General features: G+C 37.8%; 1 protein-coding gene across 1 annotated transcript in view; it reads right to left on the minus strand.

Moving 5' to 3' along the window:
• The window catches only part of USH2A (usherin), a 923,574-nt gene that overhangs the window by 722,402 nt on the left and 177,708 nt on the right, over positions 1-23,464 (minus strand). Inside the window, exons 11-12 of the mRNA NM_001191425.2 lie at positions 18,039-18,234; positions 13,965-14,606 (exon numbers count right to left, since the gene is read on the minus strand). Coding sequence (NP_001178354.2) covers positions 13,965-14,606; positions 18,039-18,234 — 838 coding nt within the window. The remainder of the gene's footprint in view (positions 1-13,964; positions 14,607-18,038; positions 18,235-23,464) is intronic.

Here is a 23,464-nt window from a genome sequence, read left to right on the forward strand (position 1 = left end):
ATCTATTATTCAGTTGCTTCATCTAGAGCCCTGAGACATCTTTGGTAGGATAGCCAGATCAAACACAGGATACTCAGCCAAATTTTAATTTCTAGTAAACAACAATTATTTTAATATAAATATGTCCCATGTGGTATTTCCTTACATTCAAAAATACTATCTGAAATTCAAATTTATCTGAGGATCCTACATTTTAGGGCTTCCCTGATAGCTCAGTTGGTAAAGAATCGGCCTGCAATGCAGGAGACCCTGGTTTGATTCATGGGTCGGGAAGATCCTCTGGAGAAGGGAAAGGCTACCCACTCCAGTATTATGGCCTGGAGAATTCCATGGACTCTACAGTCCATGGGGTTTCAAAGAGTTGGACACAAATGAGTGACTTTCACATTCACTTTCCTGCTTTTTGCCAAAACTGGCAACCCTTGAGTCTTTCACTTCTCTCTGCTCCTACACCTAGTTAATAACTAAGTCCTAGGAATACTGTCTTTTAAGAATTGCAGGACTTCTACTCTCCACTCCCACTCCCACCTCCCTAGTTAAAGTCACTACCTACTTTTTCATCGTTAATACTATGTACCAGAAAAAGACTTTGATGCTGCGAAAGACTGGAGGCAAAAGGAGAAGTGGGTGGCAAAGGATGACATAGTTAGATAGCACCACTGACTCAATGGACATGAACCTGAGCACACTTTGGGAGATGATGAAGGACAGGGAAACCTGGCATGCTGCAGTCCATGGGGTGGCAAAGAGTCAGATACAGTGACTGAACACCACCCATTGCTGCTGCTGCTAAGTCGCTTCAGTCGTGTCCGATTCTGTGCGACCCCATAGACGGCAGCCCACCAGGCTTCCCCGTCCCTGGGATTCTCCAGGCAAGAACACTGGAGTGGGTTGCCATTTCCTTCACCAGTGCATGAAAGTGAAAAGTGAAAGTGGAGTCGCTCAGTAGTGTCCGACTCTAGCGATCCCATGGACTGCAGCCTACCAGGCTCCTCCGTCAATGGGATTTTCCAGGCAAGAGTACTGGAGTGGGGTGCCATTGCCTTCTCCAGAACACCACCCGAGGCTACGCTAAAACTTTATATTAATTATCAAATTTAGTTCTCAGAGCAATGCTCATAATTCAGCATAATGTTCATTATATAAATTAGAAAACTGAAGGTTAGAAAGCTTAACAAACTTTCCTAAACTGATAGAGTTGACAAATAGCAGATTCAAACCCAGGCACATCAACTACAGAGACTCTCCCTACTAGCACCCCGCCTCTTCTCCTCCTGTTCTTCATAGTGAAGCTGGAACCATCTTTTTCAGAGTGCAGATTGAATATCTCATTCTTCTACTTAAAATTAAGTGATAATTTCCTAGTCCCTTTAGGAAAATGAAGAAATCCCTAGCACAGCCTCCAGCCATGCAGTCTGGTTCCATCTATCTCCCTAGTTTCATTTCCCTGCCCATCCTGCCTGCCCCAGTCATGCTCCTGGTGCCTGAAAGCCTTTGCATGGGCAATTCTGTCTGCTGAAGTGACTTGGACCCATCTTTTCTTGCTTAGCTCACACTATGCATAACAGGTCTCGTGAATTCTTCTAGTAACCTGCTCTAGGTTAGTTTAGATGTGCCTATGTATTTCACAGTGTCCTGTCTATTTCCCATAGAGTGCTGATGAAAAGTATAATTAAACTCATTTCCATAAAATTTAACCTCTGTGAAGGCAGGAACCTCATATAACTAATTCATCATTATCTCCCCAGCATCCAGTACAGTGCTAGTCACAAAGTAGGCTACTCAAATACTGGAATTCACAAAACTGCACCAAATGATTAGGCAGGCATTGTTCCCCACAAATACTATATTAAAAAAAAAACAGAATCTAGATCAATTATGAAATCCATATTTTTCTTATAGAAAAAGAGAAAAATATGATTCAAAAATATTTTCAAGTTACTTAAAACTTCTTGGACATAGAAGGAGAAAATTGACAGATATAACATTAGGAATACGTTGGACACTTGGATGATGGAGCAGGCATATGAGGGAGAAATGGTCCTGGGTGTTGCCTGATGGATGCGTTTGTGCATGTACCTGTCTATGTACATATATATGCACATACACCAAAATATGCACACAAGTGTGTGCATAATAAAATATTTTATTGAAACAATAAATAAAGTTCTGACAAATTAAAACAAATTGCACATTTGTCACTATCACTAACTTAGATATATAAAAATATAAGTGATATTGAGAGAAAAAAACCATGAGCACAAAGAGAATCATTTAGGGAAAAAACAGAAAGTAATTGGAACACTGTAAAATTCATGTGACGCTCTAGTTGAAAACAAGCCATTCTTTCATGTGCATTAACAATTAATTTTTTTCTTCTCCTAGACCCTGCATATTTCCTCTTTAAAAGCTTTAGGAAGAGTAAAACAGGGAAGGAAAAAGCTCAAAATCTGTGCCATTCAATTGGAAAGAACCAAGTCTATCATTTTTAATAGTAATTTACAACAAGATTATGCTTCTTTGCGTATACTGACAGAAAATTGCTTTCTATATGTTTCCAGAAACAGACTATAGCGATAGCAATTACTATATATTCTCCTACCTGACTCATTGTGTAATCAAAATCACAAATATAGAAGGCTATTTTGGACTCAAGACCATTGTAGGTGGATTATATGTATTTTCTTTTCTGAGGTGGCTCAGTGGGTAAAGAATCCACCTGCAATGCAGGAGATGTGGGTTTGATCTCTAGGTCAGGTAGATCCCCTGAAGGAGGGCATGCCAACCCACTTCAGTATTCTTGCCTGGAGAATTTCATGAACAGAGAGGAACTTGGCGGGCTACAGTCCATAGGGTTGCATAGAGTTGGACACAACTGAAGTGACTGAGCATGCACAAAAGTACTTAAGTCCTTAAGATTCATGATGATGGCATCATGCAGGTCCTAATAGCTCTCCAATTTGGATAAATGATCCATTAAAACAGATAGTTAGGAATAGAGTCAATTTAGACTTATTGCAATATATTCAAGCCACAGAGAATTCTAGAAAAATTAGGAATGATTTTTACAAGAAATGATTTGTTAGATGAATCTGTATAGAGCATCAGAGTAGATTTTGGTGCAGAAGATTGGGTTGCCCAAGTTATAGAGAATAAAACACAGAGAAAACGCAGAGGTATAAGCAGAGAAGGACAAGACAGATATTAAAGAGCTCAGGGAGACTGCAGACTGGACAGTAGGGCTTCAAGGAAATGCCTGTGTTGGAATTTGTCTTGAGGTTAATTCTCCTCCTCCTCTCAGCAGCATGATTATAAAGGTTAATCCCATCAGTATTTTAGTTGTCCTATTTTTAAACAGTTCTAATTAGGATGACTCAGGTACCTTCATGCTCAACGCTTACTTCTTGCCTTACCTAAATGTGCCTAATTCTGGACCATTACTGCTACTGTTATGACTCCTAACTACAGAAAACATTCTCCCTTCCCTCCTACTTAAACTTCAACTCTGGAGTGCAGCTTAAAGATAACTGACCTTAATTTCTTTTTTTTTTTTCAATACATTCCTGATCTCCCTCCATTAGCTCTTCTTCATGTTCCCCATCTGTATGTCTGCATCCTTTTAACTGATCTTTTAGAAATTTCTTTCCACAGGTGATTTTATAACACATTCTAAAACACAGTCATTAGGACGAAAGTATTAACCTTCCGTTACTCAGGGCTAGGAGTTCACACATAGAGAGCACACAGGAGCCCACTAAAGTTTCTTTTTTCCCTCCGTTTTCTTTTGCCAACTCCTGGTCCCAGATAAGATAAGTCTCAGGTGGGAAACAATGTGTTACACAGCTAAGGCAAAAAGTCGTTTGTATCATAAAAGAGTATTGCTTATCCAGGCTTACAGCATCCTTAGAGTTCAAAGTTATTAGCCAGGCAGTTGGTGTGCTATCCTAGTGGCTATTTGCACAGCACAGTACCTGTCCTGGGCATAAAAGAAGAGCCCATTTCCTAGCAATGTCCCTCCTGAGGACTATGAACAACTAGGCTTTGCTGAAGTCTGGAAATGGGAGAGAGAAAACAAGTTTAACCTCTAGGCCTTATGCAGAAAAGGAGGGCAGAACTGAGGCTAAGCACTAATTATAAGCCATTTAGAAGATACAATTCTCACCTTAAACCAGAGAATGGACACTATATTAAGAGAAGAGTCTAGGGAGGAATGTGTGACTCACCTACCCCAGGCAACAAGACTACTGGAGAAACGATTTTTCAAATCAATCACTTCAAAATGAAGTGGAGAAGATGATGCTAATTTTCAAATTAAAATAATAACAATTTTCCTCCATTTAGGGGTTTTGTTTGAAAATAATGCTAAAATTATCACAAATAGAAGGGGGGAAAGTGGAAGCAGTGACATTTTATTTTCTAAGGCTTCAGAATCACTGGGGATGGTGACTGCAGCCATGAAATTAAAAGACGCTTGCTCCTTCGAAGGAAAGCTATGACAAACCCAGACAGAGTATTAAAAAGCAGAGATGCCATTTTGCCAACAAAGGTCTGCATAGGCTGCAGTTTTTCCATAGTCATGTACGGATGTAAAAGTTGAACCATAAAGAAGGCTGAGTGCTGTGGAATCGATGCTTTTGAACTGTGTTGTTTGAGAAGACTCTTGAGAGTCCCTTGGATTGCAAGGAGATCAAACCAGTCAATCCTGAAGGAAATCAACCCTGAATATTCATTGGAAGGACAGAAGCTGAAGCTCCAATACTTTGCCTACCTGATGCAAAGAACAAACTCATTGTAAAAGACCTCCATCCTGGCAAAGATGGAAGGCAAAAGAAGAAGGGGACTGCAGAGGATGAGATGGTTGGACAGCATCACTGACTCAAGGGACATCAATTTGAGCAAACTCCAGGACAAGTGAAGGACAAGGGAGCCTGCCTTGCTGCAGTCCATGGGGTCACAAGGAGGCAGACATGACTTAGTGACTGAACAACCAAATGCTAAAATTATTGTTCACAGATTTGACCAAATGTTAACAAATACATTCATAAATATTATTATTCATCTAAAGCTACTGTTTCTCGTTAAGCATTTGAAAAACTCATTTTTCATTAGATATATATTTAATTGAAGCTGCAGCTCTAATATTCTGGGCACCTGATGTGAAATACTGACTCATTGGAAAAGACCCAGAAGCTGGGAAAGATTGAAGGCAGGAGGAAAAGGGAATGACAGAGGACAAGATGGTTAGATAGCATGGACATGAGTTTGATCAAGCTCCGGGAATTGGTAATATACAGGGAAGCCTGGCGTGCTGCAGTCCATGGGATCACAAAAAGTTGGATACAACTGAGCAACTGAACTGATTGATATATTTAAATTCCCTGCTCCTATTGCTTCTTCCTGGACTGTTACCCCTACTTGAATACTTTGCCAAGTTCTATTTTTTTTTAATTTTATTTATTTTAAAAATTCAGCTCAGGAAACGCAACTAAGATCTTTAGGTCTCCCTTTCCTTCAGGAGTTAATCAGTCCCTTCATTTTACTACTTCTGTATCTTTGCATTTCTAATACCACACTTATCACAAATGTGTTATATTTACATGAATCAGTTTCCCCTACTAAACTGTAATGCTTTAATATGTTCATGGTTGTATATCTTATAGCAGCAGAGGCCCCCGTGTACAGTAATTTATTCAACAGATGTTAATTGAAAAATGGATATGTGAAGGAAATGGACATATGGCTGAAAGGATGAAAGGGAGGATATGTTACTCTCTACAATATCATATGATCTCTTTAACAATGAAAAGAAGATGGTAAACATAAATCTGTAAGTCATGAGAGTGACTGGTTGGAAGAGGTCGGATATCAGGGAAAATAGCAGGAAATGTGTATGAATAAGCATGATCAATTGATCAATTAAAACTGTAATCCTTACCATATCAAGGAATGGAACAGAGTTTCAGAAAGAAAATATCACCCCCAAAATATGTCTCCAGTTATTAGAACAAAGAGTATAATATTATGTTCCAATAAGGGAAATTATTCTATTGGACTTTGTTTTATAAAAAAAAAACCTGGTTTTCATACTTATGTGAGGAGCCATGAGAAACTTTCATATGTTCATTCTCTAAGAATTAAATCCAGTAACATAAAAGAATATAAAGGCAGCTCCGATTAAGTCTTAGAGATTACAGAGCACAGATATATCTGCATATTCATAATCCACAGCACAGCAAAATTGTGTTTTCTTTGTTCTCACTTTTCTCAGTCACAATATTTATCAGATGTATGTTCCAAAGTACCCTGTATCATGGCAATCATCCCAAACATTTCCTCAACTTAGTCCATAAAGTAATCCCAATTCTAGACTCTTCAGTCAGGTCTTCATTATCTGATCACCTCCCATAACTCCATCAATTTTAATTTTGTGACTGTTACTCTGCTTCAGCAAAAGAAATGAAATACCCTACCTGAAGCAGTAGCAGGAATCATGGACTGACATGAGTTTGAGGGTGGGGAGAGGTTACAAACACTTGTAAGAGTATGTATTTCAACCCAGCCTCAAATATTTAAGTGAATGTCTATGAGAAACAATGAGCTATTGGAAAAAAGCTTTACTCTTTCAGAGTGCAGAATATGAGGTCAGATGGATGTGGAATTGTAAATAACTTTTCCACTTAATGAGACCTCATTTCCCCTAACAAAACAATACTGGTCCTTCCATCATAGAAATAGTGTGTATATTAAATGGGATTTTTTTGGGTAACACTCAATTCCAGGGTTTGACAAACATATACATTCAGCAAATATTATCCATTCCATCATTGCAATTTTTACTAGGCAGTTTTCAATGAAAGTGAGGTTTTCCTAAAATTTAAATAATGACCTATCAAAATCCTTTTTTCTCCCCAGATGTGGGTAGCATTGTGGTCCATATTTCCTCTGACAATATTCTTTCCTGGTGGTTTATTAAGGGAAAGGCTCTTATTCTGTGGTCTTTCTGTGAAAAACATGTTAATCAGGAGAAGCCATCTCACCAAACTCAGGGACATGTGTCATAATCAGATTTCAACTTTGAGGCACTGATTTTTAATGGAGTATCAGCCATCTAATTCCAATTGCATTGGTGGGGTCTTGCATGCAATTCTGGTTTATGAGCTCATTTCTTAACAAATATGATATGCTTCTTAATGAAACAAGATACTTTGCTTTACTTTCTAATGGTCTATTTGAGTTATAAAAGCAAACCCAAAGTAAATACCAGAGGGAAGCATGAGGAATTGTCTTATTAACACAAAACATGTCATGTGAAGCTGTTTTCATTATAAATTAGCCTTTATGTTATTCCAAAGCTGCAGAGTCCTCAATAAACCCTCTCTGCCTCTAGTTCTCAAGGACAAGGGTGGGTCACTGGCTGGGAATGCCTTGACACTGTTCCCTGCTTTTCTCGGCCTGGTCTCTGATTAAGTGCCTGCTGCCGAATGTTATGAGGTCATCCAGTGCTGAAAAAACGAACCAGGAAAACATATTCAGCACTCTATTTATGAGAGTGGGTATGTGTACATTCATATATGTACACACACTCCAAATAATTTTAAATTAAAGCATTTTTAAAATACTTAATGGAGGTTAAGCAGCATTTTTAACCTCTGTTCGAGTTATTGAATGGCATATTAAAACCAATGTGGCTCTAATGTACCTTCTAATGTGCACTGCTGCTTTAACAAATTGCCTATAAATTTTCGTTGAATTAAGCCTATTCCTTGTACATTCCTAGTAAGGTTAGGTTAATAATACATGAGGTTCCATTATATGCACCTTCCTTAATAATGTTTTTTAAGAAAGTAGGACAAGAGTCTATGTGTACTGGTCTAGGATGGTCACTAACATTTACAATCACAGATGGAAAAGGCGGGCTGGATTCTTGGGCTACTGGTTCACCCCTCTACGCCATCCTGCTCCCTCCATAACCCGAGGCTCACGCACACACATCAGCGCAGTTGTCTCCCCCATAGAATATGATCTAGATTTCTCAGATGTCTTTAAAGAAGTAGAGAGAAAGTTTTCTGATCGCAGCAGTGCATTTTAATGTGCCCACTGCAGGGCTGACAACTGTGAGGCATCTGTTTATAATGAAGATACTTCAGGCTCTGGGTTTCTATTTTCAATGTAAATTTCACGGGAAGAGATGATAAAACCCAGAAAACAAAATTCAGAGTAGTTTCTGAAGCTAGAAGAATATAAAACAGAAAAAAAAAAAAGAGGTCCACAAACACAATTTGATTTTTCCATAGGCTACACATAAGTGTACAAACTATCTTACATTATCCAAAAAATGCATTAACTCATTAAGCTACCATTTTCTTTCTTCCCTTGCAAGGTAGAAAGCCATATTCTCCCTATGTGTAGCTGAAGAAGCACTCCGTGGTTTGCAATAATCTCATGCTAATAAGAGCTGAGCATTGAGGTAGTTTTTCAATGCAGTTACTCACTAGTTCAGGAACTATATATGGACCCCCCGCTATGGAGGTGTGTTCCAAGCCCGGGTATAGACCACTGAACAATCTGTGGAAAGCAGTGAGACTTGTAGGCTGGACAGGAATAAACCGTCTTCTGAAAACGAGTTCATGGGCGTCACAGATCATAGGGGCCATTAGAGTCCATCTACTCTGCTGTTGCCTTACAATCATGGAAAGCCAGTGCATGGTGGCGTGATGCGATCTGACTGAAGCTTGAACAGCATCACTTTGGCTGTATGTTGGGGAGTGACTGGAGAAGGATAAAGAGGAGAAACAGGGACTTCAGGCAGCTACTAGGATAGTCCAGGAGGAAAATGACCATGGCATGGACCCAGATGGATAACTGAGTGTGGTAAGAAGTGGTAAAATACTGGATATATCCAAAGGTGAAACAAACAAGACTGATTTTGAAAGAAGAGATAAGAGTTGTGGGAAAAACCACCAAGGATGGCTGCAAGGATTTTGATTTGAAAAGATTACAACCCAGAAAATACTGTGGTAACATTTTCAGTTAAGCATGATTATTGAACCATTTTCCTTCTAAAGTCCAAAAAATTAAATAAAAGGAAATAAAAAAGAACAGAAGAGGAAATGGCAGTCAAGGACAGATATCTACAAGTAAAAGCCAAGCACCTAAGGTAGACAGGCCAATAATAAGCTACTTGATGCAAGTTTGTATAACTCTGGGGGGAAAAAGGTAAAATTGAAGGCTTCAGAGAGTTCTGAAGGCAGGTGTGACTTTCCCCAAACGGAAGGTTCTCCCTATAATGTTTCGAGAGAAGACAGTGAGTTTTCTCTTTAGAGGTTAAATAAGAGAGGGTTTGTACTCAACAGGTACAGGGATGAACTGCTATCCTGACCATGGGGATGATATGAACTGGTGTCTGTGATGGTTAATTTTATAGTCCACTTGGAGAGATTTGATGTCCATTTGCTCAGTCAAACACTGGTCTAGATTTGTCTATGAAGGTGTTTTTATTGATTTTCCCAGACATAAAAACATTAATCTACAGAAAAAAGGTCCCAGTGAACTCCCAGAAAAATTATTTAACAAAAAGCATCTCATCATGAAATGAAGGATATAGAAAGAGTAAAACTTCTGGAATGTTAAAAAAAAAAAGAAAAGAAAAACAAGAAAGAAGGAAGAATCAGGTTGGTACTGCTAGAAGATAATGGTGAAATAAATTTGTTGAGTGAAAATGATTCCATACAATGGTAAATTTTCAAATAGCTCCATGTATAGAATTGAGATAATTTCAGATGTTCAAAATTCCTTAAAAAAATAAATAACAAACCACTTTCCTCCCTGTACTCTTACTCAGAAGCTACTGAAGCATTTATTCTACCAAATACACAAATAAACCAAGAAAAAAAAAGAAAACATAGGCTTCAGGGCACCAGGTATCCAATATAGGAGACATGCGAAGGAAATCTTCAGTAAGCTGCAAAACTTCTAGGATAGAGCTGTGCAACAGGACTACAGGTAGACAGGCTGAAATCAAAACAATAGGTCAGGAGTTCAGACCCTCCCATGGAATGATATATTCAGTGGGGAAAAAATACACAAACACATATACACACACATACATCTTCTATTGGTTCTGTTTCTCTGGAGAACCCTACATAATACAGATGCTCTTGGTAAAAGTCCTGATTATTTCTCATTTCAATTAATCAAACCACTTACTGGGTGCATGCAATATACAATATATTAGTATTATGGCTTCCCTGGTGGCTCAGATGGTAAAGAATCCACCTGCAATGCAGAAGACCTGGGTTTGATACCTGGGTTGGGAAGATTCCCTGGTGGAGGGCATGGCAACCCACTTCAGTATTCTTGCCTGGTGGGCTACAGTCCATGGGGTCACAAAGAGTCGGATATGACTGAGTGACTAAGCACATACAGCATGATATTATGTTGTTGTGTATGGCTATGTAAGGCTATGTAAGTTGAATAATTTCCCTGGTGGCTCAGACGGTAAAGCATCTGCCTACAATGCAGGAGACCTGGGTTCGATCCCTGGGTTGGGAAGATCTCCTGGAGAAGGAAATGGCAACCCACTCCAGTATTCTTTCCTGGAGAATCTTCATGGACAGAGAAGCCTGGCAGGCCACATTCCATGGGGTTGCAAAGCGTCAAACACGACTGAGCGACTTCAATGTCAATGTCAAGTTGAATAATATAACCTTTACTCTCAAGATGTTGAACTCAAACAAGGGAAATAAGACAACTGTACAAGTAAACAAAATACAAGGTTACTTTAAATATGATAATGATTTTCATTAATAGTGATGATCCTCATTCTGTATCCTCCTTAAAAGAGAGAACAGCTTGCCATATACCTTTGCAGAAGAGTTTTGTGACATCTGTACTCAGGCAAATAGTTATTAAGAAACTATTCTCCTAAAAAACAACACTATACCAGATAAATCCCCAAAAGAAAGTGGTCAGGAGACCATGAGGATTGAGCATGATTTTCCAATACTGCAATTTAATTTTTATCAACATTTACATACAGTTTTTAAAATCAAATAGAATGTAAAGACACAATGTAAAGTGGAATCTTGCTTCTCCATCCTTCTCCCAGAAATTTCCCTGCCTACAGTAGCCACCTTCAACTCCTATAGCTGTTTCTTCTGACTTTCATTTCTGTTTCTGAGTAACATACATATACTGTTACATCTCAACTTCTAACATTTATACTACTGTCTTTCCACTTTAGAAAATGAATATTTAGCTCTTTATACCTCCTCCTCAATAATCCCATTAGTTGCTGAAATCAGTATTCACAGATTATTTTATTATGACTGTATAAATCTATTTCACAGTTATACCCTATAATACGATTGATTATATTTCTTTTCTTGAAAAATCTGCCTCTGCTTAATTTTCTAGGAATCTCTTAGACATGTCTAGGCACTAAAACTCTCCAACAGAACTTTATCCAAGGAATCTATCAGTTTCTTTTTTCCACTGAATGTATTAGTCCACAAGAGGATTTGAAGCCCTGACCCTCCTGTTGTGATTTGAGTCCATTGATCTCTAATTCTATTGCATCACTATATTCTAGGTCAGAATGAAACACTAAATAAACTTTAACAGTGGACAACAAGTCAAAAGCATATTACATTTGCTCTATTAACTTTTGCTGGCTTACTTACAAAGAAGGATATATAAATCATGGCTATTTGTGCAGAAATGGATTACATTATTTCCAGAACTGAAGTGTTAACAAATAGGAAAAAAAAAAAAACCCTTAGAATATGAAAAAATGATTGCACATTTGGAAGGATAAATCTGAAGCTGAAAGTCATAATATGCTGCAGCTGTCAGGTAGGTTATCTGCTCAACTCTCAATTATCTTTCTGTTTCCTGGGATACTTACCACCTTGCTCCTAGCTGAAGGAGTGATTCCTAGAAGCCATGCTTATTTTAGGTGATCCTGACACTGGTCACAGTGAACTGCCACAGACATGGCCACCCTAACAAAACTCAGTCAATGAGAGTCAATTAGAATCTCCTTCCTGAAACTGTAACCAAGAAGCAGCTAATGTCTCTATAGCTGGAATTAGAACCGCAAGCAAACTTGAGGGACAGCAGTGACCATACAATCACACAGAGAGGGTAAGAGAAGCAAAAGGTGCCCATCTGCAGAAAGAGACAGAGGCTGGGAATAAATGAATGAATGACTGAATCTATATCAATGGGAGCTTTCTAGTTTCTAAGTCCTGACTGCATTTGCTCCATGTCAGGTTTTATGGAACATTCAGTGATCATAAAGCCTCCACTTATGTTGAAGCTAGTTTGAATTTTTTTCTGATATTTTATCTTAAAGGAAATGAACTATTTATCAATTCTTTTCGGTCTCTTTGGGTTTATTTGTTATACTGACCAATGTCAAGGGAGAGGTTTTGTCCAATTCTCCTGAGCTGAATTCCTTGTTATGCAAAATAAGACTTTAGTCTTATCCTCTCTGGGAGGCAAATCACCCTTTTAAATTTGTATTACCCTCATTTTCACAGGTTCAGATAACTCAGAGTTGATTTTGCTAGACAGGACAATGATTAGTACAGCTGTTAAACAACTGATAAATATTTACATTTATCATAACATCATGATGAATGTACTATAAAGAAAGTATATTGCTTTAATTAAATCATTAAATTATATAAAGGCAAGGAGAAAGCCATGGATAGGGTCCATTTTTCTTCCAGTTGGGAAATCTGGAAAGATGGACACAGTAGGACTAAATAGTAGCCTATTTTATTAATTTAATGGCTTTTAAAAATAATTCTAGAGAGTATTGAGTTCCCTGTGCTACAAAATAGGTCCTCATTAGGTATCTACTTTATATATAGGAGTGTGCATATGCCAATCCTGACCTCCCAATTTACCCTCCCCCTTACTCACTGAGTAACCATAGGTTTCTTTTCTACATCTGTGGGAAAAGAATCTAAAAAAGAATGGATATATTCACTTTGCTGTACAGCAGAAACAACCACCACACTGTAAATCAACTTTTTTTGTTGTTTAATCACTAAATTGTGTCAGACTCTTTCATGACCTCATAGACTGTACCCTGCCAGGCTCATTCTTCCATGGAATTTCCCTGGCAAGAATACCAGAGTGGGCTGCACTTCTTTCTCCAAGGCATCTTCCTGATCCAGTGATCAAACCCATGTCTCCTACATTGGCAGGCAGGTTCTTTACCACTGAGCCACCAGAAAAGCCCCAAAAATTTTTAAAAATAATAAAAATGTAAATGAAAGTGAAAGCGAAAGTCACTCATTCTTTGCGACCCTGTGGACTATCCAGTCCATGGACTTCTCCAGGCAAGAATACTGGAGTGGGTAGCCATTCCTGTCTCCAGGGGATCTTCCCAATCCAGGGATCGAACCCAGGTCTCCCACACTGCAGGCGGATTCTTTACCAGTGAGTCACAAGGGAAAATGTAAATAAAGCCTTAAATTTTTTTAAAAAAAGTAATTTTAGATGTTTCTGTATGATGCCAGGACATATAGCTCATTCAATAAAAACACTTAGCATTTATTAAGAAAGTTCATCATCTGAGTATCTAGCATTGTTCAGATAATCAACACAAGTTTCCTTTATCTGGAATATAAAATATATTCTTGCTTTTCTTAGCTTTTATTTAGTTGCTAAAAGGGGATTTAATTCAAGTTGAGAAATGAAATAAAAGTATCAATTATTAAGTGTCTGAATGTGGCATTTATCTAAATGGTCACCCCAATATAGAAACACAAATATGTCCATAATCTTTAATAGACCAAATAGTTATATCTGTATTAGATAACAATATAAATGCAACAGTCGTATTGGAGATTATTTTTTTCAAAGTCCTAACTGAGAAGCAAAGAGGAATCACCTGATGCAGAATGAAAAGTAAGTCGTCTTGTACCGAAAATGTAACACATTTCTCTTACCTGGTTGACACTGATTACACCTTCTTCCTTGACGGTTAGGCAAACATGGGCACTGGCCACTGAGTGGGTCACAAATGGTCCCAGGTAATGTCCCCAGGGGATCACACTCACACATCTGGCAGCCCTGAAAACTGCCAACGGTCAGATGGTACCTGTGAGACTCACACTGATTGCAGTGAAGACCTGTTACTCCTAATTTGCAGGGACACTGTCCTGTCGATTTGTCACAGAGCAGAGAGCCATTTACGGTCCCAGTCCTATCGCAGTTACAAGGCAGGCAGAGGAAAGAACGGTTTTGCGGCTGGTAGAAGTACCCCTCCACACACTCACTGCAGCGTCTTCCCCCAACGTTGGGCTTGCAGACGCACTGTCCTGTCCAAGCATCACAGACCGTCCCAGGCCGGGACCCCGCCACATCACAGTCACAGGCCTTACAACCGGTGGCGTCCAGTCCGTAAAAGTGTTCTCTGCAGGTGTCACATTGAAGTCCTTTGGCTTCCTTTTTGCACTCACACTGCCCAGAAAGAGGATTGCAGAGTCTGTTCACTGAGCCGTGGAGGTTACACTGGCAGGGCTCACATCCATCGTCATTAAAACTTTGGAGAAATTTAAACCCAAAATTGCAGTGATCACATCTGAGCCCTAAAGAGAAAAATATGTTCAAAAAGGTAGAGATGTGAAAATAACTCCATTCAAGTTTTCAAGATAGTCGAAGTGCAAACAATGCTGTTACAGACATTTAATACAGACACAATAAAACGTTGAGTGTTTTCTTCACAAGTAATGCCAGAGAGGGCTGATAATATAGTCAAAATATGATGGCAATATTTAATTTGGTGCCCACGTACCACATTAATTTTTGCAATGTGCTTTATAAGATTTTATTTATTACTTAATTCAAAGAAAAATTCTTAATGCAAATGTTGCTTCTGTTACACATACTGGAACTCTTTTCCTATAACAAACATCAGAACTATTACTTTGAAATTATTTAACTATATTAAAACCATCATGCTTATTTTATCTTAACAAAGTATGTTCATTAAAAAGTTGAGAGTGAAATACATTTTCAAAGCCATGCAGAAGAATTATGCATTACTGCATAAGTTATTTTCTGAGAAATCAGAATCCATTCAAAATGTTTAATAAATGTTAACCTGATAACTATTTTGTTCAAAGAGTACACATCTTACTTCTGAATATCACACATTTAAATAATTAATATAAATAAAAGTTATCCAGAGCAATTTTATTTCAATGCTTTTATACATTCCTGTATTTTATCATTTTCAATTAGTATAAATTATGCTCTCCTTGGCTCATAAAGCAATCACATTACTTGTCATATTGTGTGATTCAGAACTTACCTCTTTAAACACTAAGTAAATTCTGCTATTTGTATTATTTCTACTTAAAGGAGTATATACATATATACATTTCACAAACTGAGAAAAATGTTTTATCACCTATACTTAAATCTGACAACTTTGTTGAGTTTCACAAAAGAGTACTACAATGCAAAGGAATAAAAAATATTCTTGAGTAGTAAATGTTGAGATGCAAAATGCTTTCTTTAGCTAGTTTTCATATATGCATGATTTAAATAACGGACTATGTGAGGCTGAATCAACTGAAACATTTCAAGCTATAACAACATTAAACAATTAGTCTTAAAATAACAGTCGAAAACACAGTCAGGAGCCCATATGCAGAAAAGCATTTCCTAAACCAGAAGGAAATGCATAATATATAAGTATATATATGGATAAAAATTCAAGAACTCCAATGGAAGGCAAATTCTTTAACAGTGATGAATGACTCACCTAAGGCATATCATTTAATTTCAATAAGGAAAATAAAAAAGGACCACTATTGCTGCAAATTTTAAAAATAACTGTATTGTTAACAAGAATTATGACTCATTTTGAACTATTAAAATTGGTCTACATGGATTCATATCATATCAGTTTCAAAAATATGCGCAGTGCTTATTTGAATATGCCATACATATTCCTGACAGGTAATCTATTCCTAACGATACTCAGGAAGGCCTACGGGGCATCACATTCAGTGTTAACAAGTACAGGCGAGTTAGCACACTTGGCATTTAATTCACATTCTTCTCCCTTTTTATTCTAGATGAATGACCTACTTTAATAAAATTATTGGTGCTAATGTATTTTACTGGTGATAGAATCATTAGTAAGATTTAACAGTTTTGTGAAATCTAACAGTTTGCTTTCTGAAATACAGACAACATACACTTGTATTTTCTGTTGTTTTCTTAATCATACGAACAAAGTAAAATTGAATAGTTACTTGTAGTCCCATTAGGAAAAGAAACATATAGACATATCCAGTTTACATTTTTATTAAAAAATATAATGCATATGCAGAAGTAACTCTAGAGTTAATAATGTCAAACTGATGATTTCATCTTCAAAAATATGTATTTATATTTTCCTGCAGAAAACTACCAAGATCATCCAATAAAACAGGTAAATGACAGCAAGTTTGTAATAAATTTCAAGTAATGTGTGATGTTTTTCTTCCTTAAGCTCTGGAAACTATCACAGGAAAGATTTTACTGATACAGAGATGTAACCATTTGTCCCTAAAGATCTCTCTTTAAATTTTGTTTTCACATCTTGAATTTAAAGTATATCTTATATCAAAGAACATAGGATTCTATATAGATTGAACATGAAAAACTTCATTCACTATCACAGATAGCACTTATACAAAAGCATGCTTCTATTTATAAGTTACTCTTTTTTTTCCTGAAAAGTTAGTTTTGGTATGCTTGAAATGCATAAGGGCAAGTTATGATAAAGATTCTGATTTAATCTTTCTTTGAACCAGAGAAATCTTGTATAATATAAAGCAGGCCCATATTCTTTTGTATTAAATTAAAATGTTTGTCTAGCTGTATTGTACAAAATGACAAATGTATACTCATATATATAAAAGGTAAAGAATTTGCTTTAGTGTTATATCACAGAAATGAAAATGTTATTCCGAATAATATGTTCACATGTTTGTATATATGCATGTTTGCAGGCGTGTGTGTTTGTGTGTCTGCCAGGCATGTTTTTATTATCATAAGGTTAGGGTCAGTATAAGAAAAACCATGGAAGACTTGGTGTCTTGAATGACAATAGAAAGGTAAAGGTCTTTTTTAAACTTCCTATACAAACCAAGACATGTTCAGTTACAATATAAGACTTACTTTATCAGGAAACTTTCCTCTTATAATATTCTCATATATCAAAATTTCAAAGTGCATTATGTACATAGTGCATTTCGGGCACTTGATAAATTTTGTCCTTATGTGGCTGTGGTTCCCCTCAAAAATGTTGGGTGTAATAAATTGCTATAATCAAATCTAATTTCTGAAAAATACCTGTGGGAGTAACAAACAAAAAAGCACGTCTTGTATAAAAAAATGATAAATAACACCAAAGGTAGCTGTTTATTATAATCAGCTTGGTGCTGAATTACAAAATTAAAATTATGTGGCCCTTTATAACTAACCCTAGCAATATACATGATCTGTGGAATTATGTTGACTTATTTTGCATTTCATAGGAACAGTTCAAAGAAATATAATAGAAAAAAATGGAAAGATTTATCACAAAGGACCCTGTAGCACAGAACATTTTGAAAAAAATCCATTTATTTTAGTCTATTAAGAAAACTAGCATGGAAATGATTTGCTTAGAACTCATTAAGTGTAAAACATTTTGAAAAGTGCTAATTCTCTAAAAGAAACATCTATGAAGTAAGTAAATTATATTTTTCTATGACTTATTAGTATGGGACCATGTGAACTATTGCATCTACGGAATAAAGAAACTTCTAAAGGATTGATTAAACTAAGCTTCAAGCTGCAGCTTGAGAGAATTATTAATTTAGTCATTTTTAGACAGTTAATTTCATCCAAATTGTTTTTTTTTTTTTTCCCAGCCTGCCTTGAGCAAGGAAATTTGCTTTACTCTTCAGTGAAGAAATCAAATAGAGGATTTTATTCCAGATGGTAATAGAGATGTGACTGCAAACTTCTGCATTACATACCAATAACATTTGCTTTGCACTTGCACTGGCCTGAATTTGGGTGACAGGTAATATCTCCATCCACTGTCCCAGAGGTATTACAGTTGCACGGACTGCAGCCATCAGGATCCCACTCCTGGAGGTTGTAGAATCCGTTCTGGCACTGATTGCACTGTCTGCCAGACACATGTCTCTTACAATTACACTGGCCTCCGATCTAGAGAAGATACAACATTTTGTAGAATGATGAACGTATCTATTTTTAGATAATTTGCTCATTAGGTACAAGACAGGGAGGGCGGGGAGGAAAAAACTTTAAATGTGAAACAGACAAGAGGGTAATAAGGTATTTTTCTTCCTGACACAGAAACATGGGAGAGCTTCAGCAGGGTGAATATATAGAACTGAATGAAAATAAACCCATGGAAGTCAGTAGTATACGACTAAAAGGGAAGTGGAATTAAGCCTTCAGCACCTTATGAAAAAATCAAAATATAGTCATGGGGAGACTGAAAATAGAAATGGACCGTAGTTAAGTTAGTCTTTTACCCATAACTTTTTCATTCCTCTCCTTTACTCCTTGATCCAGACTTGTTCTGTGCATGCTGATGCTTCAACTAAGAATCTTTCTATAATATCATCCCATCAAAGTTTTAACAATGTTTAAAATAAAGTTCATAACAGCATCCATTTATGCCTACTGATAATGATCTTTACAATGTTTTTTTCGCACAACTCCATTCAGGAATATTTCAGCATATTTATGATTCATTTATATTATGATTTAACCATATCGAGTGAATTTAACTGATTTACATTCCCATCCCAAAGAAAGGCAATGCCAAAGAATGCTCAAACTACCGCACATTTGCACTCATCTCACATGCTAGTAAAGTAATGCTCAAAATTCTCCAAGCCAGGCTTCAGCAATACGTGAACTGTGAACTTCCAGATGTTCAAGCTGGTTTTAGAAAAGGCAGAGGAACCTGAGATCAAATTGCCAACATCCACTGGATCATGGAAAAAGGAAGAGAGTTCCAGAGAAACATCTATTTCTGCTTTATTGACTATGCCAAAGTATTTGACTGTGTGGATCACAATAAACTGTGGAAAATTCTGAAAGAGGTAGGAATACCAGACCACCTGAACTGCCTCTTGAGAAACCTGTATGCAGGTCATGAAGCAACAATTAGAACTGGACATGGAACAACAGACTGGTTCCAAATAGGAAAAGGAGTATGTCAAGGCTGTATATTGTCACCTTGCTTATTTAACTTCTATGCAGAGTACATCATGAGAAATGCTGGGCTGGAAGAAGCACAAGCTGGAATCAAGATTGCTGGGAGAAATATCAGTAACCTCAGATATGCAGATGACACCACCCTAATGGCAGAAAGTGAAGAGGAACTAAAAGCCTCTTGATGAAAGTGAAAGAGGAGAATGAAAAAGTTGGCTTAAAACTCAACATTCAGAAAACGAAGATCATGGCATCTGGTCCCATCACTTCATGGGAAATAGATGGGGAAACAGTGGAAACAGTGTCAGACTTTATTTTGGGGGGCTCCAAAATCACTGCAGATGGTGATTGCAGCCATGAAATTAAAAGATGCTTACTCCTTGGAAGGAAAGTTATGACCCACCTAGATAGCATATTCAAAAGCAGAGACATTATTTGCCAACAAAGGTCCGTCTAGTCAAGGCTATGGTTTTTCCTGTGGTCATGTATGGATGTGAAAGTTGGACTGTGAAGAAAGCTCAGCGCCGAAGAATTGATGCTTTTGAACTGTGGTGTTGGAGAAGACTCTTGAGAGTCCCTTGGACTGCAAAGAGATCCAACCAGTCCATTCTAAAGGAGATCAGTCCTGGGTGTTCTTTGGAAGGACTGATGCTGAAGCTGAAACTCCAGTACTTTGGCCACCTCATGCAAAGAGTTGACTCATTGGAAAAGATTCTGATGCTGGGAGGGATTGGGGGCAGAAGGAGAAGGGGACGACAGAGGATGAGATGACTGGATGGCATCACTGACTCGATGGACGTGAATCTGAGTTAACTCCAGGAGTTGGTGATGGACAGGGAGGCCTGGCGTGCTGCAATTCATGGGGTCACAAAGAGTCCAGACATGACTGAATGACTGAACTGAACTGAAAAATATTAAAAAGCTACTTGTTTTAGAGCACTGTCAACTAAAACATTATCTGATTAAAGGAATACTTTTCTTCTTTGAGCTATTGTTTGAGAATGAAAATACATAGACTATAAAATAAAATGCTCATCTACTATCTGCACAGGTAATGCTATGTTGGTTAAAGAAAGAGCTAAAACCTTTCACAAGGGAATATACACATACAAAATGTGAAATAAGTATGAAGATTTCAATAACAAGTTAGGACTTTCATGAGAGATGTGAATACAGACATTAAGTCTACTATGAAACCACTGGCTTGTCTCCTGGTGACTCCCTTCAACTCGGACTGAATCAGCTTGCGACCTTTGCATGCAATGTTACCACACAAGGAGGTAAACTACACGTGGAAAGACATGGTTTGATTTACCTTTAAAATCTTGGGATATGCAAAAATATCACATGAGATTAGGATTCAGTAACAAAGGTACAGAGAAGGGGTTTTATACTAAATAATTTTAAAGGATCTATCACTGCCTAATTTTTCATCTAGGAAATAGGAACTCACTGGAATCATTATTTAAGGATAAGATAATTGACACAAACTGTATAACACTCTGAAAAACAAAGGTTTATACATGTACTATATAAAGCTATAGAAAATAATGAAAAACAGTATCAAAGACATGTAGAGGTCAAAAAGATATGCAAGGAAAGTAACTTGTCCCCTTGTGTCTGACTATCCCAACCCCACTTTCACCCAGCCCCATGGAATCCAGATTATTACTCAAAGCAGGGCTTTGATTTGATCTACAAAATTATTGTTGTTGTTTAGTCCCTCAGTCATGTCTGAGTTTTTGCAACCACATGGACTGCAGCACACCAGGCTACCCTGTCCTTCACCATCTCCCAGAGCTATTTCAAACCCATGTCCATCAAGTCAGTGATACGATCTAACCATCTCATCCTCTGTTGTCCCCCTCTTCTCCTGCCTTATATCTTTCCCAGCATCAGGGTCTTTTCCAATGAGTCAGCTCTTCACATCAGGTGGCCAAAGTATTGGAGCTTTAGCTGCAGGGTCAGTCCTTCCAATGAATATTCAGGGTTGATTTCCTTTAGGATTGACTAGTTTGATCTCCTTGCAGTCCAAGGGACACTCAGGAGTCTTCTCCAACACCACAGTTCAAAAGCATCAATTCTTCAGTGCTCACCTTTCTTTATGGTCTAACTCTCACATCCATACATGGCTACTGGAAAAATCATAGCTTTGACTATATGGATCTTTGTCAGCAAAGTAATGTCTCTGCTTTTTAATACACTGTCTAGGTTTGTCACAGATTTTCTTCTAAGGAGCAAGCGTCTTTTAATCTCGTGGCTGCAGTCACCATCTGCAGTGATTTTGCAGCCCAAGAAAATAAAAGTGTTTCCATTGGTTCCCGATCTATTTGCCATGAAGTGATGGGACCAGATGCCATGATCTTCATTTATTGAAAGTTGAGGTTTAAGCCAGATTTTTCTCTCTTCTCTTTCACCTTCATCAAGAGGCTCTTTAGTTCCCCTTCGCTTTCTGCCATAAGGGTGGTGTCATCTGCATATCCGAGGTTGTTGATATCTCTTCCGGCAATCTTGATTCCAGCTTGTGCTTTATCCAGCCTGGCATTTCCCATGATATACTCTGTATATAAATTAAATAAGCAGGGTAACGACACACAGCCTTGACGTACTCCTTTCCCAAACTGGAACCAGTCCATTTTCCATGACCAGTTCTAACTGTCACTTCTTGACCTGAATACAGGTTTCTCAGGAGGCAGGTAAGGTGGTCTAGGATTCCCATCTCTTGAAGAATTTTCCACAGTTTGTTGTGGTCCACGTAGTCAAAGGCTTTAGTGCAGTCAATGAAGCAGAAGTAGAGTTTCTCTGGAATTATCTTGCTTTTTCTATGACCCCATGGTTGTTGGCAATTTGATTTCTGGTTCCTCTACCTTTTCTAAATTCAGCTTGAACATCTGGAAGTTCTCACTTCATGTACCACTGATGACTAGCTTAAAGGATTTTGAGCATGACCTTTTTAGCATGTGAAATGAGAGCAATTGTGCAGTAGCTTGAGCATTCTTTGGCATTGTCCTTCTTTGGGATTAGAATGAAAACTGACCTTTTCCAGTCCTGTGGCCACTGCTGAGTTTTCCAAATTTGGTGGCATATCCAGTGCAGCACTTTCACAGCATCATCTTTTAGGATTTGAATTACCGCAGCTGGAACCCCATCATCTCCACTAGCTTTGTTCGTACTGATGCTTCCTAAGGCCCACTTGATTTCCTACTCCAGGATGTCTGGCTCTAGGGGAGTGATCGCACCATCGTGGTTATCTGGGTCATGAAGATCTTTTTTGTACAGTTCTTCTGTGTATTCTTGCCATCTCTTCTTAATATCTTCTGCTTCTCTTAGGTCCATACTGTTTCTGTTCTTTACTGTGCCCCATCTTTGCATGAAATGCTCCTTTGGTATCTAATTTTCTTGAAGAGATCTCTATCTTTCCCATTCTATTGTTTTCCTTTATCTCTTTGCATTGATCACTGAGGAAGGCTTTCTTATCTCTCCTTACTAATCTTTGGAACTCTGCATTCAGATGGGTATACTTTTCTTTTTCTCCTTTACTTCCACTTCTCTTTTTTTCTCAGCTATTTGTAAGGCCTCCTCAGACAACTATTTTGCCTTTTTGCATTTCTTTTTCTTGGGGATGCTTTTGATCACTGCCCTCCTGTACAATGTCACAAACTTCTGTCCATAGTTCTTCAGGCACTGTATCAGATCTAATCCCTTAAATCTATTTGTCATTTTTACTGTATAGAAATCAAATAAATGATTTGATTTGGTTATATCTGAATGGCCTAGTGGTTTTCCCTACTTTCTTCAATATATCTGACTTTTGCAATAAGGAGTTCATGATCTGAGCCACCGTCAGCTTCCAGTCTTGTTTTTGCTAACTATATAGAGCTTCTCCATTTTCAGCTGCAAATAATATAATCAATGTGATTTCAGTATTGACCATTTGGTGCTGTCTGTGTGTACAGTTATATCCTGTGTTGTTGAAAGAGGCCAAAAAATAAGCACCATTACTGGCAGGTATGAGTTACTTATAGGGCCTTCCAGGTGGTATCAGTTCAGTTCAGTCACTCAGTCATGTCCGACTCTTTGCGACCCCATGAATCGCAGCACGCCAGGCCTCCCTATCCATCACCAACTCCCGGAGTTCACCCAGACTCACGTCCATCGAGTCAGTGATGCCATCCAGCCATCTCATCCTCTGTCGTCCCCTTCTCCTCCT

Source organism: Bos taurus, chromosome 16 (assembly GCF_002263795.3).
Source record: "Bos taurus isolate L1 Dominette 01449 registration number 42190680 breed Hereford chromosome 16, ARS-UCD2.0, whole genome shotgun sequence".
In the NCBI taxonomy this organism is placed as follows: Eukaryota; Metazoa; Chordata; class Mammalia; order Artiodactyla; family Bovidae; genus Bos; species Bos taurus.